This window comes from Ambystoma mexicanum, chromosome 6p (assembly GCF_040938575.1).
Source record: "Ambystoma mexicanum isolate Mex_15411 chromosome 6p, UKY_AmexF1_1, whole genome shotgun sequence".
Lineage (NCBI taxonomy): Eukaryota > Metazoa > Chordata > Amphibia > Caudata > Ambystomatidae > Ambystoma > Ambystoma mexicanum.
In genome coordinates, this window is record NC_090935.1 from 1,057,076,072 (window position 1) to 1,057,088,673 (window position 12,602).

Here is a 12,602-nt window from a genome sequence, read left to right on the forward strand (position 1 = left end):
CCCCCACGATTGCTTAATGGTCACTGAGGAAGAAACCAAGGGAAGAAATGATTTAAGTGATATTCCACAGAAAGAGCCGGATGGAGAGTTATTTTGTGACGGCTCATGTTTTAAATTACCAGATGGCACGACAACTGCCGCATACGCTATCACTACCCTAGAGAGTGTTGTAGAAAGTAAAAGAACCCCTTATAATTCAGCACAAGCCGCGGAAATAATAGCATTGACCAGAGCCTGCGGGATTTCTGAAAATTTGAATGTGAATATATATATTCTCATAGTCAGTATGCTTTTGAAGTGGTTCATAACTTTGGTCAACTCTGGGCTGAGAGAGGGTTTCTGACATCACATGGTGCCAGAATTCAACATGGCCCTTTGATTGTACGATTGCTGTCTGCACTCACGTTTCCAAAGCGCCTAGCAATAGTCAAATGCGAGGCACATAAAAAAGTAACATGCAAAGTAGGAGAGGGAAACGCGTTTGCAGACAGAATTGCAAAACAAACTGCCACTGATTTGAATACCAAGATGATGACGGTTCAGACAGAAGAAGTACCCTGTATGATAGAAGATGGAGTTGCGACTGTTAAAGAAATTCAGGCCGAGGCTACGGCCGATGAAATACAGGGATGGGCAGAAGGATCTGCTGAGTTGGATTTGGAGGGTTGTTGGGTGGACAAGGGAACTAGAAACTGGATGTTGCCAAATTCGTATGTGACTTCAATGGTCACAATGGCCCATAGCCCTACGCACATCTGTGCCAAGAAAATAATACAGCACCTATCTACAGTATGGCAGAATGTAAACATAAAAAAGAATGCAGAGAGGTTGGTGCAGAACTGTATCACGTGTTTACAACACAATGTAGGAAAGGGTACAGTGATTCCAACAGGCAGTTCTGGCCAGCCCTTCATGCCATTTGAGGTAGTTCATTTTGATTTCATAGAGATGGAGAGGTGCCAAAACTTGAAATATGTCTTGGTGGTGATCTGTGCATTCAGTAAGTGGGTGGAGGCATATCCTTTGAAAGATTGCACAGCAATGAGTACGGCAAAAAGTAATGTTGAAGGAGTACTTTTCCAGAGTTGGCTTGCCCCGAGTCCTATGGTCTGATAATGGACCGCATTTTGTGGGTGCAGTGGTATTACAGATATGTCCTGTCTCCAGATTGATAAGAGATTCCATAGTTCAAGGCATCCGAGTTCTGCCGGTCTTTTGGAAAAGCACAACGGGATTCTTAAATCAAAGATTAGTAAGATTTGCGCAGGAAGCAAGTCGAGTTGGGTGGATGCATTACCAATAGCACTATTATGCATGTGTACATCTGTACAGGCTAAAACTGGGCTCTCCCCGTACAAAATCGCAATGGGGAGGCCGTCAAATGTTTGGTGCGCACCTCAACCAAAACGACTTAGTGAGATAGAACATCCTGTGCTTAGTACTTATTGTGGCCTTTTAATGCAGAATTTGCATTTGATTCATCAGCAGGTGCAGGAGGCATTACCAGTGAGATACACCGGTCCGGGGCAGGCGCTGGAGCCAGGAGACTGGGTGCTGCTAAAAAACTTTGAAAGAAAGTAATCATTAGCACCCAGGTGGCGCGGGCCCCATCAAGTAGTTTTGGGGACGCAGACGGCAATACGGGTGGATGGAAGGAAGTCGTGGATCCATGCCACCCATGCCAAGAAGATTCCAACTGCACTGAAAGACTTGCCTGACACTGATGACCGGAAAGAGACAGCGGTCCCAGAAATGAAAGAAACTGTTGCCAGTAAGCAGCCACCTAATCTGCCAAAACGAGAAGTGAAACTCGAAACAAAGCCTGAGACGATTGCCAAAGAGGGGGAAGGGCAAAGAGTGCCCCAACATTGCCCAGCAAAATCGACATCACTGCTGACCGACGCGAAATCTGCCTTGCAGATACCAGCAAAACCAAATTGTGTACCCCTTTGGTGCCCACCAGCACTTGCCAGCATGCCAAAGAACGGATCTGCATCATTGGCGTGGTGCACACCAGCACCTGCAGTAGTGCCACAGGCTGACTTCAAGCCTGAATCTGGAAGTGCACCGGCACTGTTCACGGATCATACGATCCCAGGAGCAAGGCGATACAACCTGCGGCCTCGTGAGACAAAGTGATCCGCAGTCTTTTTGGTGTTTATGTCAACCTCTGGTTCAGCTCATGGACGGAGAAGGAACCAGAGGTGTGGAGGAGAGAAGCGTGAGAATTGTGCAAGTCGGACAATTCAAGACTCGCGGCTCCTCGGTGCGATCATAAAAAGTACATGTGTCCGGAACCAGAGCGGACAAGCTGGGCACACATGGTACTATGGCAAGTGAGATAACTGATTAACAGTACATGTGTCCGGAACCAGAGTGGACAAGCTGGGCGCACATGATCCTGAGGCGATAACTGATCAAAGGTCCTCTGAGCAGTGAAAGAGGGGATAAGTGATCTCGCCTAAAAACGAGTAATCGAATCCAGGCTAAAAAAAAAAGGACAGGCAGAACTGAACTGTGACAATTTCATTGAACTTATTAACATCAGAGCAAGTGCGACGAAGAAAGATATCCACAATGAACTGTGATAAAAAAAGAAGAAGGACGACGAGAAACATGCCGGGACCGGTTCCAGCCTCCTCCTGCACCATCACCACTGATAATGAGTCAGTTATAAAGACTATAAACTTAAGAAAAATGCATGGTAAAAAAGAATTGTATGCTGGTACTAACGATAATAATGTGCTTTATGAGCGTGGTAGCACCAATATCGACAGCCCTAATATTATGGTGGGTAGAAACAATACACCCATTAGAAATGTTTTTACCAATAATTAATATATCCACTACTGAAACCCTGGTTCAGGCGATCACTTATACCCTACCCCCAATGGAAGGAAAACACAGGGAAGGTTTTGGAAATAACACCTTACTGCTGATAATGAACATGACGCATCCAATCCTGAAGAAAACAAACTGCTAGGTATGTGCCCATTTACCACAGGATGCCAGAAAAGGAATAGGGTGGTATGTGCAGCCATTACCATTAATTTCTGCATCTAGTGCATCTTTAGGTGCAATGTCCTATGGGAAATGGAAAGAGTAATACGGGTCAATTAGACAGACAACATGAATGAGTTTGAGGAGATAATAATGAAGCCTGTGGGTTGTTCCATTTTCCATAAAGCACAAGTAATAGCCCAGAGCCCACGAGGAAAAGTACATGAAAGATAACACGACAAAATAGACGAGATAGATTGTCCCCGCCAGAATAAACATCTGTAATGACTTTTCGTGTAAACACAGAAGGGGACAAAGATGCAATTCCTCCATTTTACACGGTGAATTATAGCCCAAGAACTGTCCCTTTTTGTCTAAAAAAGAAAGGCTCTTTTACAGTCTGAACATATACTGGTTGTATGAATACAGTGGTACTAAAATGGGAAATAGAACCAGTATACGTAGGTGATCCAGTTTATTTTATATGTGGAGAGAAAACATACCCTTGGTTGCCCAGAAACTGGGGAGGTACATGTTACCTAGGGCTACTGTTTCCAGGAGTATTCCTCTTAGAAACAGCAGCCATGGCCAGATTATCCAGAACTAGAGTCAAAAGGACTGACAAAGTTGTTTTAATAGCAACTGATGTAGCTAAATCATTCATTCCATTCTTAGGACAGATAGTGAACTCCTATAATATAAGGCAACTGTCCAGAATCCTAAAAAATACAATGAACACAACAACAGATATATTATTTAACATGACGTTGGAAGAAAGAGGAATAAGGTTAATGACGCTGCAAAATAGAATGGCTCTCGATGTAATCCTGGTTGATCCTGGGGGAATTTGCAAAATAGTGGGATCAGCATGTTGCGTTTATGTCGATGACTATTCCCCCACGATCTTTGAAGCAATAAAGAAAATGCACGTTCTAAGCTCTGAACTCCCTACTGGAGAAGGGAGCTGGGGAATAGGACCTTGGTTTTGGGGAATACTACGATCTTGGGGATGGAAGTTGATCTCAATATTAGTAGTGGTGTTCGGAATATTCCTAACGTGCTGTTGTTGTATACATTGTTTACCCATAGTTTGCGCTGAAGTAACTAAGGGATGTACGGAAGGATGCATGCATATGATAAGAAAAAACAACCTCATGATCGAACTAGCCCAGACCCAAATGAGATCAGAGCAGTTGATGGCAATAGATATTGATGAAGACAATGATGTCCATGACAGCATGCAAGACTCAGACATAAGTACTTCAGATTCATCATCACTAGAGGAGGTTTCAATAAATAGGATGAGACGTTTGGCATATGGCCAAAGGAGGGTTTGTCAATCTAGAAATACGGATACCTCTACTTTGAAACCGCAAACGCATTTTGGTGGCCGTGGGCCAACCGTCTCATGCACAATATGACAAAATATAGGTTTTCGAGCTTGCCAATGAACAACCATTTTTATGTAACAAGAATCGCCATTTTGTTTTCTAACCATTGCTCATTGCTTTCTGTTCCTATTGCTTTGCAGTATATTTTCCGCTTACACTGCTCGACTGTGAAACATTGTTGTCTGTATGTGAAAAGGACAAGGCCGCAGGGCCGTGAGAATAACAAGAGTTTGCTGAAACACAAACGTAGGCAGCGCCAGGAAGTATGCCCGGCTCCCTCCCGAATGTAGCCTTGAAGCAGAGCTGCAGGGTATTTAATAATTTCACAGCTGCCAGCCAGTCTCATTATATGGTAGAATATGTTAGGATAATACCGCTAAAGGCTTGAATTATGCTTTTCTTACGGCCCCCCCTTTGCTGAGCCCACTAGAGCATGTCGGCTCCCAGGACGTGAATAGCACCTGATAGATAGCAAGGTCCGGAATGCAACTCCCCCCGTATGTAGTTCGCTTCCAAGAACAGAAGCGCTGTGTTCTATTCAATAACCGAAAGATGCCTTCGCACTCACAAATTGCAAATTGTTACTAGAATAGATGTTTGAAGGTGTCATAGTGTGTCTTAGCGGTCGGAGATGTCCATCATCACACCAAGTTCAAAGAAACCCAATAAAGGGGGGTGTTAAACATGTCATAGCTAATTTTTTGATATGCATTTTGTATATATGTAACTGATGTACGTAATTCACTCTCTTGCGTCCCTCGAGGTCTAGAGATACACGTCGCTGGGCGTGAGACCGAGTTGGCCAACTGAGACTTTTGCTTTGCAATAAAACCCTAGCTTTGGAATACAACCTCGTGTCTGGTGTCTCTATCGTGTTTGGTGACTCGCCTCGTTTCCATAGACGTCAGGGTCCCCTAGGGGCCCCTTTCAGAGGGACAGGCATTCTAGTCCTCACTGAAACCTGGCTATCTGAAAACTGCAAGCTAAGAGCTCATGATTGCCTACCCAACAACTTCAAACATAGATAAGCCAACAGAGAAGGAAAAAGAGATTGAGGTCTTGCTGTAGCATACAAGGACCAGCTCAAAATAACAACAGCACCACCACCATTAAACATCCCAAATGGTGAATCACTTCTCCTGCACTTAGCCTTAGATCTCCAAACCAACCAAATGTTTCTGCTTGTTTACAGGCCACCAACTTATAACCCTACCTTCATAGACACTTTTGTTGGCTCCATCACCAACATCACCATTAAACATGATCACCTGATTATACTGGGAGACTTCAACATCTGGTTTGAAGAAGAGAACATCAACTCACCCAAAACTTGAACTAATCAACAAGCAACAATGCATCTACAACAACTGTTGAAAGGAGGCACACACAGCAGGGCACACACTAGATGTAATCTTCTGGAACAACACCTGGTTGCTACTGCGCCCCCAGTACAAATCCTTTGGAGCAATCACCTCATTATATCCTTTGTGACCCAACCACCAACATGGATACTTGCAAACCTCCCAAAAAATCTTCAAATTCTGAAAAGAAAATTGGAAATCCATTAACAGCATGGAACTAAACGCCAGACTAGAAGCCACAAAACCATCAACCACCTAGACTCAGACAGCATAAAAGAAAGGACACAACCCAAAAATGGATCGCAAAAACACTGCTTGACATTACACCAGATAAACCCTTCACCCCCTTGCTAAACAAAACAAAGGCAAGATGGTTCACACCAAACCTCAGCACTGAAAAAGAGCTAAACAGAAAACTGGAGCAAGAATGGAGGAAAAACTAAGACCAACAGAAAAAAAGAGCATACCAAAGACAGATACGACTTTACAAAGCCGAAATACTCAAAGCAAAAAAGACATTTTACAACCTATGGATAACAAACTCAAGCAACACCCGGAAGAGATGCTCAACATCTTAAACAAATTAGGAAATGCAGCAGCATGCAACAACACACCAACCCCACCATAAAACTATGAAATGACCTTGCAGACCACTTCAGAAACAAAATCACAAGCATCAAGCAAATCATTGAGAGCAAGCTGAAAAGCACCATTCACCATCTCTGCCAGTCAACAAAGGAACCATCTACTAGGCTAAACCACCTCCCGCTAATTTCAACAGAATAATTCAACAACCTGATGAGCAAAAGTAACTGAGCCGGCTGCCCAGCAGACCACTGCCAACCAGACATATACAGGACCATCCTCACATGCAGAATATTTCCTCAACCATTTAAACGACGCACTAGAAACAGCAATCAAGCCACTAGCCCCCAAATTGGCGTACATCAAGACTCTCCTTAAAGATCATCTGTAAAACACGGAAGACCTAACCAACTACCGACCAATCTAAAACATCCCAGACCCAGGGAATCTACTAGAAAGCTACATCTACAAACAAATCCCAGAACATGTGGAAAACAATCAGGTACTAGATCAGGCACAGGTAGGCATCAGACCCATGAAAGGAATGGAAACTGCATTACTATCTATATGGGATGATCTCAAAACCAACACAGAATCCAGCGTCAGATCAGCACTAATATTGCTCAACCTGTCAGCAGTGACACAGTACATCACAAAAACTCATCCAAAGATTCAAAGGTATTGGGACCGGCAACACAGCACTCATCTGGTTTAAATACTTCTTAACAGAAAGAACAGAAACAACTCAGCAACCTGCAAAAAAACATGTGGCATCCAACAGGGCTCATTACTATCACTAATTCTCTTCAATATCTCATTAACCACATCAACATCAAAAAACAGGACCTCAACTGCTACAACTACACAAATGTAGACTCATATCATCTACAAAATCAACACCATTGAAGACCAAAACCCAACAATCACCAATTGTTCCACCGAATTAAACTAATGGATGAGCATCAAAAGTCTTAAACTCAATCAGGACAAAACAGATATCGTGATTGCACCCAAGGACCTGTTGAATAACCACCACATCCCATGGCTTACCGAACTGAGAAACCCACCAGAACCATCCAAAGTGGTCAGAAATCGCAGGATTCTAATGGACAATGTACTAACACTAGAACCCCAAGTCAATGTAGTAGTTAAGAAATGCTTCTTCCACTTACACACAATCAAGATGATACTCCCCTTCTTCACCTTCCGACACAGAACACTTGCTGTCATCTCTCTCGTCATGACAAGAGTAGACTGAGCCAACAGCATCTATTTCAGAATGCCAGAATACCTTATGAGGAAACTACAAAGAATGCAGAACACAGTAGCAGGACTACTTGTCAGACTCATTAAGATAGAACACATCACACCAGCACCAGCACCGAGAAACCACATTGGTTTCCAGTCAAAAAACAAATCTTCAAAACACTTTTCATAACACACAGAGCAATCCACAGCCAAGGAGCAGAATTCATACAAGGAAGAATCTCCATCTCTTAACCAACACGAACATTAGGGTCCAGCAACCAAAATAAGACGCAAAACGCACATTCTGGAGATCAGTATTCTCCTGCATAGCAGTGAGAAAGATCACCTAAAATTCAGGAAACTGTTAAAAGCATGGCTCTTTAACTCAACTAGCCAAAGGGAACACCAGCAAAGAAAAATTACCAATACAATCACAATAGAAAACTCCGAAACTGGATCACCCAGAGAAATAAAACACTCAACCCCAAATACCATAAAATATGATTAACTGAACTGAACAGAAAAAGGCTCAGCTGCTCCCCAACTAACCCTACTGAAAACTCTATATAATACTCTACATACCCATCACCCAAAACTGAAGAAACAAAATGCATACGTTTGTCACAAAAAATAAAAAACACTGCAAAATACAAGCACTCTACTGACTCTCCACAGCACCCAAGACGCACATAAAACACTCACATACAGCCACCCACAAACACCACACATCATCGACCAACCAAAACCATACCAGAACACAGTGACCAATTCTTTACAATCTTAAGCTACCAACAGCACATCAAAGCTCTCTTGCATTTTTCCCTCTCAATGCCACTAACTAACCCATTCCAACTCCCTTCCTTTTCAGGTCCACCAGGGCACCTTGAGGCCATGGAAATGGCAGCAGTGTGCTGTACAAATCTCAATAACATAACATCTCAGGTTGCTTGTTTCTACAAGTGCAAAATGAATCGTTCATTACCATTAAGTTAAGCGAAAAGATTTTCTTTAGTTGACCTAGAAAATTAAGAGAAATTCTATTATACTGTTTTGCCTCCAGCTACAAACTATATGGGTATTAAAGTGTTATTTGCACCCGGACTGCAAGCCCAGGCCCTATGTTTTCATTTTTGGTAAATGTCTTTATAACTCAGATGCAATACACTTGGGCCGCAGACATGTTTGCAAAAGAGAAAAGAAGAACGACAGATGTGTTTCTCTTGAGAAAGAGTCCCCTTCATTCTTAAATGGAGGAGATGGCACTGGGCTCTACACTGATTAATGTCTCATTCCTACTACCTGATTGAACAAGGTGCACATCTCAGGCGCCAATATCTACGAAAATGAATTCATTCAGTCAAGTATCCATAACTGCTTAAAAGTTATTATTCAAATCCATTTGTGCATAATCACATCCCTAAGAATGTAAGAAAAACACCAGGATGCACAGGCCTAGGCAGCTTTATTATTGCAGTGGCCATATTTGACACAACCTCAGTGAAAAAGCATTGGCAAAGCAAACAGTTTTTTTGTGTGTAGGCATGGCATAGGCATTTGCGAGGCACTGCCATAATGGTACTCAATGGCCATAAGATGGCAACAACTGGACAATGGTGTGAGGGCCTGATAAATGCCCATTTACTACATATACACAAGTCAAAACTGTTGGCTTTGCCAATGCTCCAGTCTCCAGAGATTAAAAATCAAGTGGCTGAAGGCACACTTGGTGAATTACACCAGTAGAGCAATTACATTAACTCACAAAAAACTGGTTTTAAATACAGTGCAGAGGCCTTCACACCAAAATGTTTGATGTTGCTACTTGATAGGGTTGGCTCAAATAGATGCTAGGTGGATGCGTGTTGGGTGGGGAGGGGTAGGTAACGTGTGGGAATGCCCATAGACATCACCTTGGCAATGGGCAGTCAAACAATTGGTAAATAACCAAACACCGACAAGCTGTGTGTCCCACCTCACACCTCATCTATCTCCTATCTGTACTCCAATGCAATAATGTCAGCTTATATCTGATGCTTAAGCGCCAAGTAATAACCAAAACTGAAAGGCATGAGGGATGGATTTAGGTGTTATTTCAGATCATCATTGGCATATGATGCCAATGCAAATAACAGCAATACAAACTGAAAAGACCAGAAGGCAGGGAAGGACTATGATGTGCAGTGTAAGGTAGGCAATTCATCCGAGGGGCTAAAATCACAATTCTATTCTAATTGCATTAAATCATATGTATGGATGAAAGGTGTTTTAACAATCAACATAATATTGCTACTCTTAGGTCACTTACTTTTGTTTTTTCCATTGCTATTATGCTAGCTGTCTAATTAGGAGTTAACCACGATGCTTGGACCATACTTACTGTTTATATGGGTCGTGCCAGGGCAAAGCCAGCCAGTCGCCATGCATTTCATGCATATACTCCACCATGTCTTCTGGGGTTTTATCGAGCGAGATAAAGACAATCTCGAACTGGGCAGGTGGATCCGATTCTTCCAGGAGCTCTGCGTAGAAGTCACATAGTATTGGAGTGAAATCTCGGCATGGAGAGCCCCAGCTGGCGGAAAAATATAGCCCAACTATTTTGTTCTGTAGTGCCTCCTCCGGGTCAACATTGTCCCCATCTTTGTTTATCAAATTTCTCCCACAGAATAGATCCATTTAAAAATCTAGTTGAAAAAGCAGAGTGGAAGAAATATTGTATTTTTCTCCAACGTTGTGGCTTTTCTCTATTTTGGCTTCTACATTATCATGGGTTATATTGCCTTGCATTTCCAGAAATTGTCATGCTTTTGGCCTTAGATACAACTGCAGGTGGTTCTGATGCTTGACATGGTCTTCGAATGCCAGCAAAGTCCATTAATTGTGCACTTCCCGCAGCAAGTTGTTCCACAGAAGGCTCGTCATCGTTTACATCTGGTAACTCTTATGATCATTTTGATGGGTTCCCCTTCATTTGTTTTCCTGTCAAAGTAATTGGAAAATGTTATTTGCATTTTCATGACTTAAACCCCATTGTCAAATTGTATGTGTCCTCACAAATTGCAAGGACATCTTCAGACAGGAGCCTAAAACTGTATCAGTATGCACCACGACAAGAGGCATAATGGAGCTCATTTTGATCTTATTCGTAATTTGAAGGCGGGGACCTGGTACGTTTACACTCAGCCATAGCCAGGTCCCTGCCGCAACATTTTCATCATTTGCATGGCAGAGCGCAAATGTGTAGGGCAAATGGTAAGCAGCATTCACAATTACAATTAAACACTGCCCGACATTTCAGCATGTTGGGCAATGTTGGCAATAGATCCCTATGGGGTCCACCTGCTTTATGTTGGTGAATGAAGCTGGTGGACCCCATCTCCAACATTTGCGCTGGAATGAAAATCCAGCCCGTTCTATGGCCTTCCTTGCCGCAGTACTGCACCCCGAAGCCCAATGCACTGAAATACCCCATATGACTTATGGTACATTAATTATGTCACACTTGAAGAACCATAGTGTTTTCAGAACCCACTGCCCGATGCTATTTATATGCTGCAACCCCCTACGTCCGACGCTCTCAGTCTCCTGGTGTGGCTTTCCCGGTACGTGCCCATGACACAACATGCCAAATGTGTTACACTGCTGTAATCTCACACGCCTACCATGCTGCACTGTGATTCTAGCTATTGTGGTTACCTTCCCCACTGTTATCCTTGGTGTGCATAGCGCCATTTCCCATATATACCCCTGCCTGCCATATCCAGCGTAGCCTAAGGTGAGGCTTTACTGGAATGTGTATTCACATGAATATTGCCTCGTTTACCTAATTGTACACCCGATGTAGCCCTGTACCACGAGGTGAGGCTTTACCGGAAGGTGCATTCACATGAATATTGCCTATTTTAGCTAATTGTACACCCGATGTAGCCCTGTACCACGAGGTGAGGCTTTACCGGAAGGTGCATTCACATGAATATTGCCTATTTTAGCTAATTGTACACCCGATGTAGCCCTGTACCACGAGGTGAGGCTTTACCGGAAGGTGCATTCACATGAATATTGCCTATTTTAGCTAATTGTACACCCGATGTAGCCCTGTACCACGAGGTGAGGCTTTACCAGACGGTGCATTCGATAGCTTCCCTTTGTTGTAACATCCTTTGCTTGGTCCTCATGCTGTGGACTGCGCTACTGCACTTTTACTGTAAGTAGCACGTAGATTCCCCAGGGCTTTGTGCGCTGCTATAAATGTAAATATAATAAAAGAATAATAAAAGTACCTCCATATAAGCAGTCCTCTACCCTGCGGGTTCCGAGAAAAGGGCATGTAATTGTGTGCAACCATTTTTGAGATGCGCTATCTGTTCCTTAATAGCACCGAACTTCCAAGTTGGTCGAAGTCTATCTCTGTAGTTACAACACCAGATGTGCTGTAAAAGAGCTATGCCTGCTACAGCTCAGAGGGTTCGCGTGGCATCCTGGGGTTTATCACCTGCTCTTTGATGCAAAGGGGCCTCTGGTTGACCCACAACCGCACTGCTCCACCGCCCCGTCCATGCTCTCTAGGCTACCTCCTTTCTTCCAAATGATCCCTTCCTGCACCATTCAACGGATAATCCTTCAGACTTTCTGCAGGACCCCAAACATTATTTTAATAGTGCTAATGAATTCAGCTGGACCCATATAATATAATGCATATAGCCCCATAGATACCTTCCCTATTACCCGGACCCTAAATAATACTTGAAAAAGTATTCTTAAACATTTTTCCAAGAAATGTATGAAAACATATATACATTGTATTTTTTTTTATTTCAATTGGTCAATGAGAATTCTTGAAAAAAGTTTCCCAACATTTGAATGTCCTCCAGTGAAGTGTATGTCCCCACATATTCGTAGAGGTCCCACCTGGTTGATGTTAGCAATGGAAAAAGGAATAATTCTTCACTCCACCCCACACTGCCACTAGTGCAACAGTGATCTAGTCATAAAACAGGAACTCAACTGAATTGTGTAC

The 12,602-nt window shown here is 43.0% G+C and overlaps 1 protein-coding gene across 1 annotated transcript in view; it reads right to left on the bottom strand.

Annotated features, from left to right (window-relative positions):
- Positions 1 to 12,602, bottom strand: part of NXNL2 (nucleoredoxin like 2) — a 108,521-nt gene that overhangs the window by 51,809 nt on the left and 44,110 nt on the right. The window contains exon 2 of the mRNA XM_069625659.1: positions 9,963 to 10,564. Within this exon, the coding sequence (XP_069481760.1) occupies positions 9,963 to 10,261 (299 nt within the window). The 5' untranslated portion in view covers positions 10,262 to 10,564. The remainder of the gene's footprint in view (positions 1 to 9,962; positions 10,565 to 12,602) is intronic.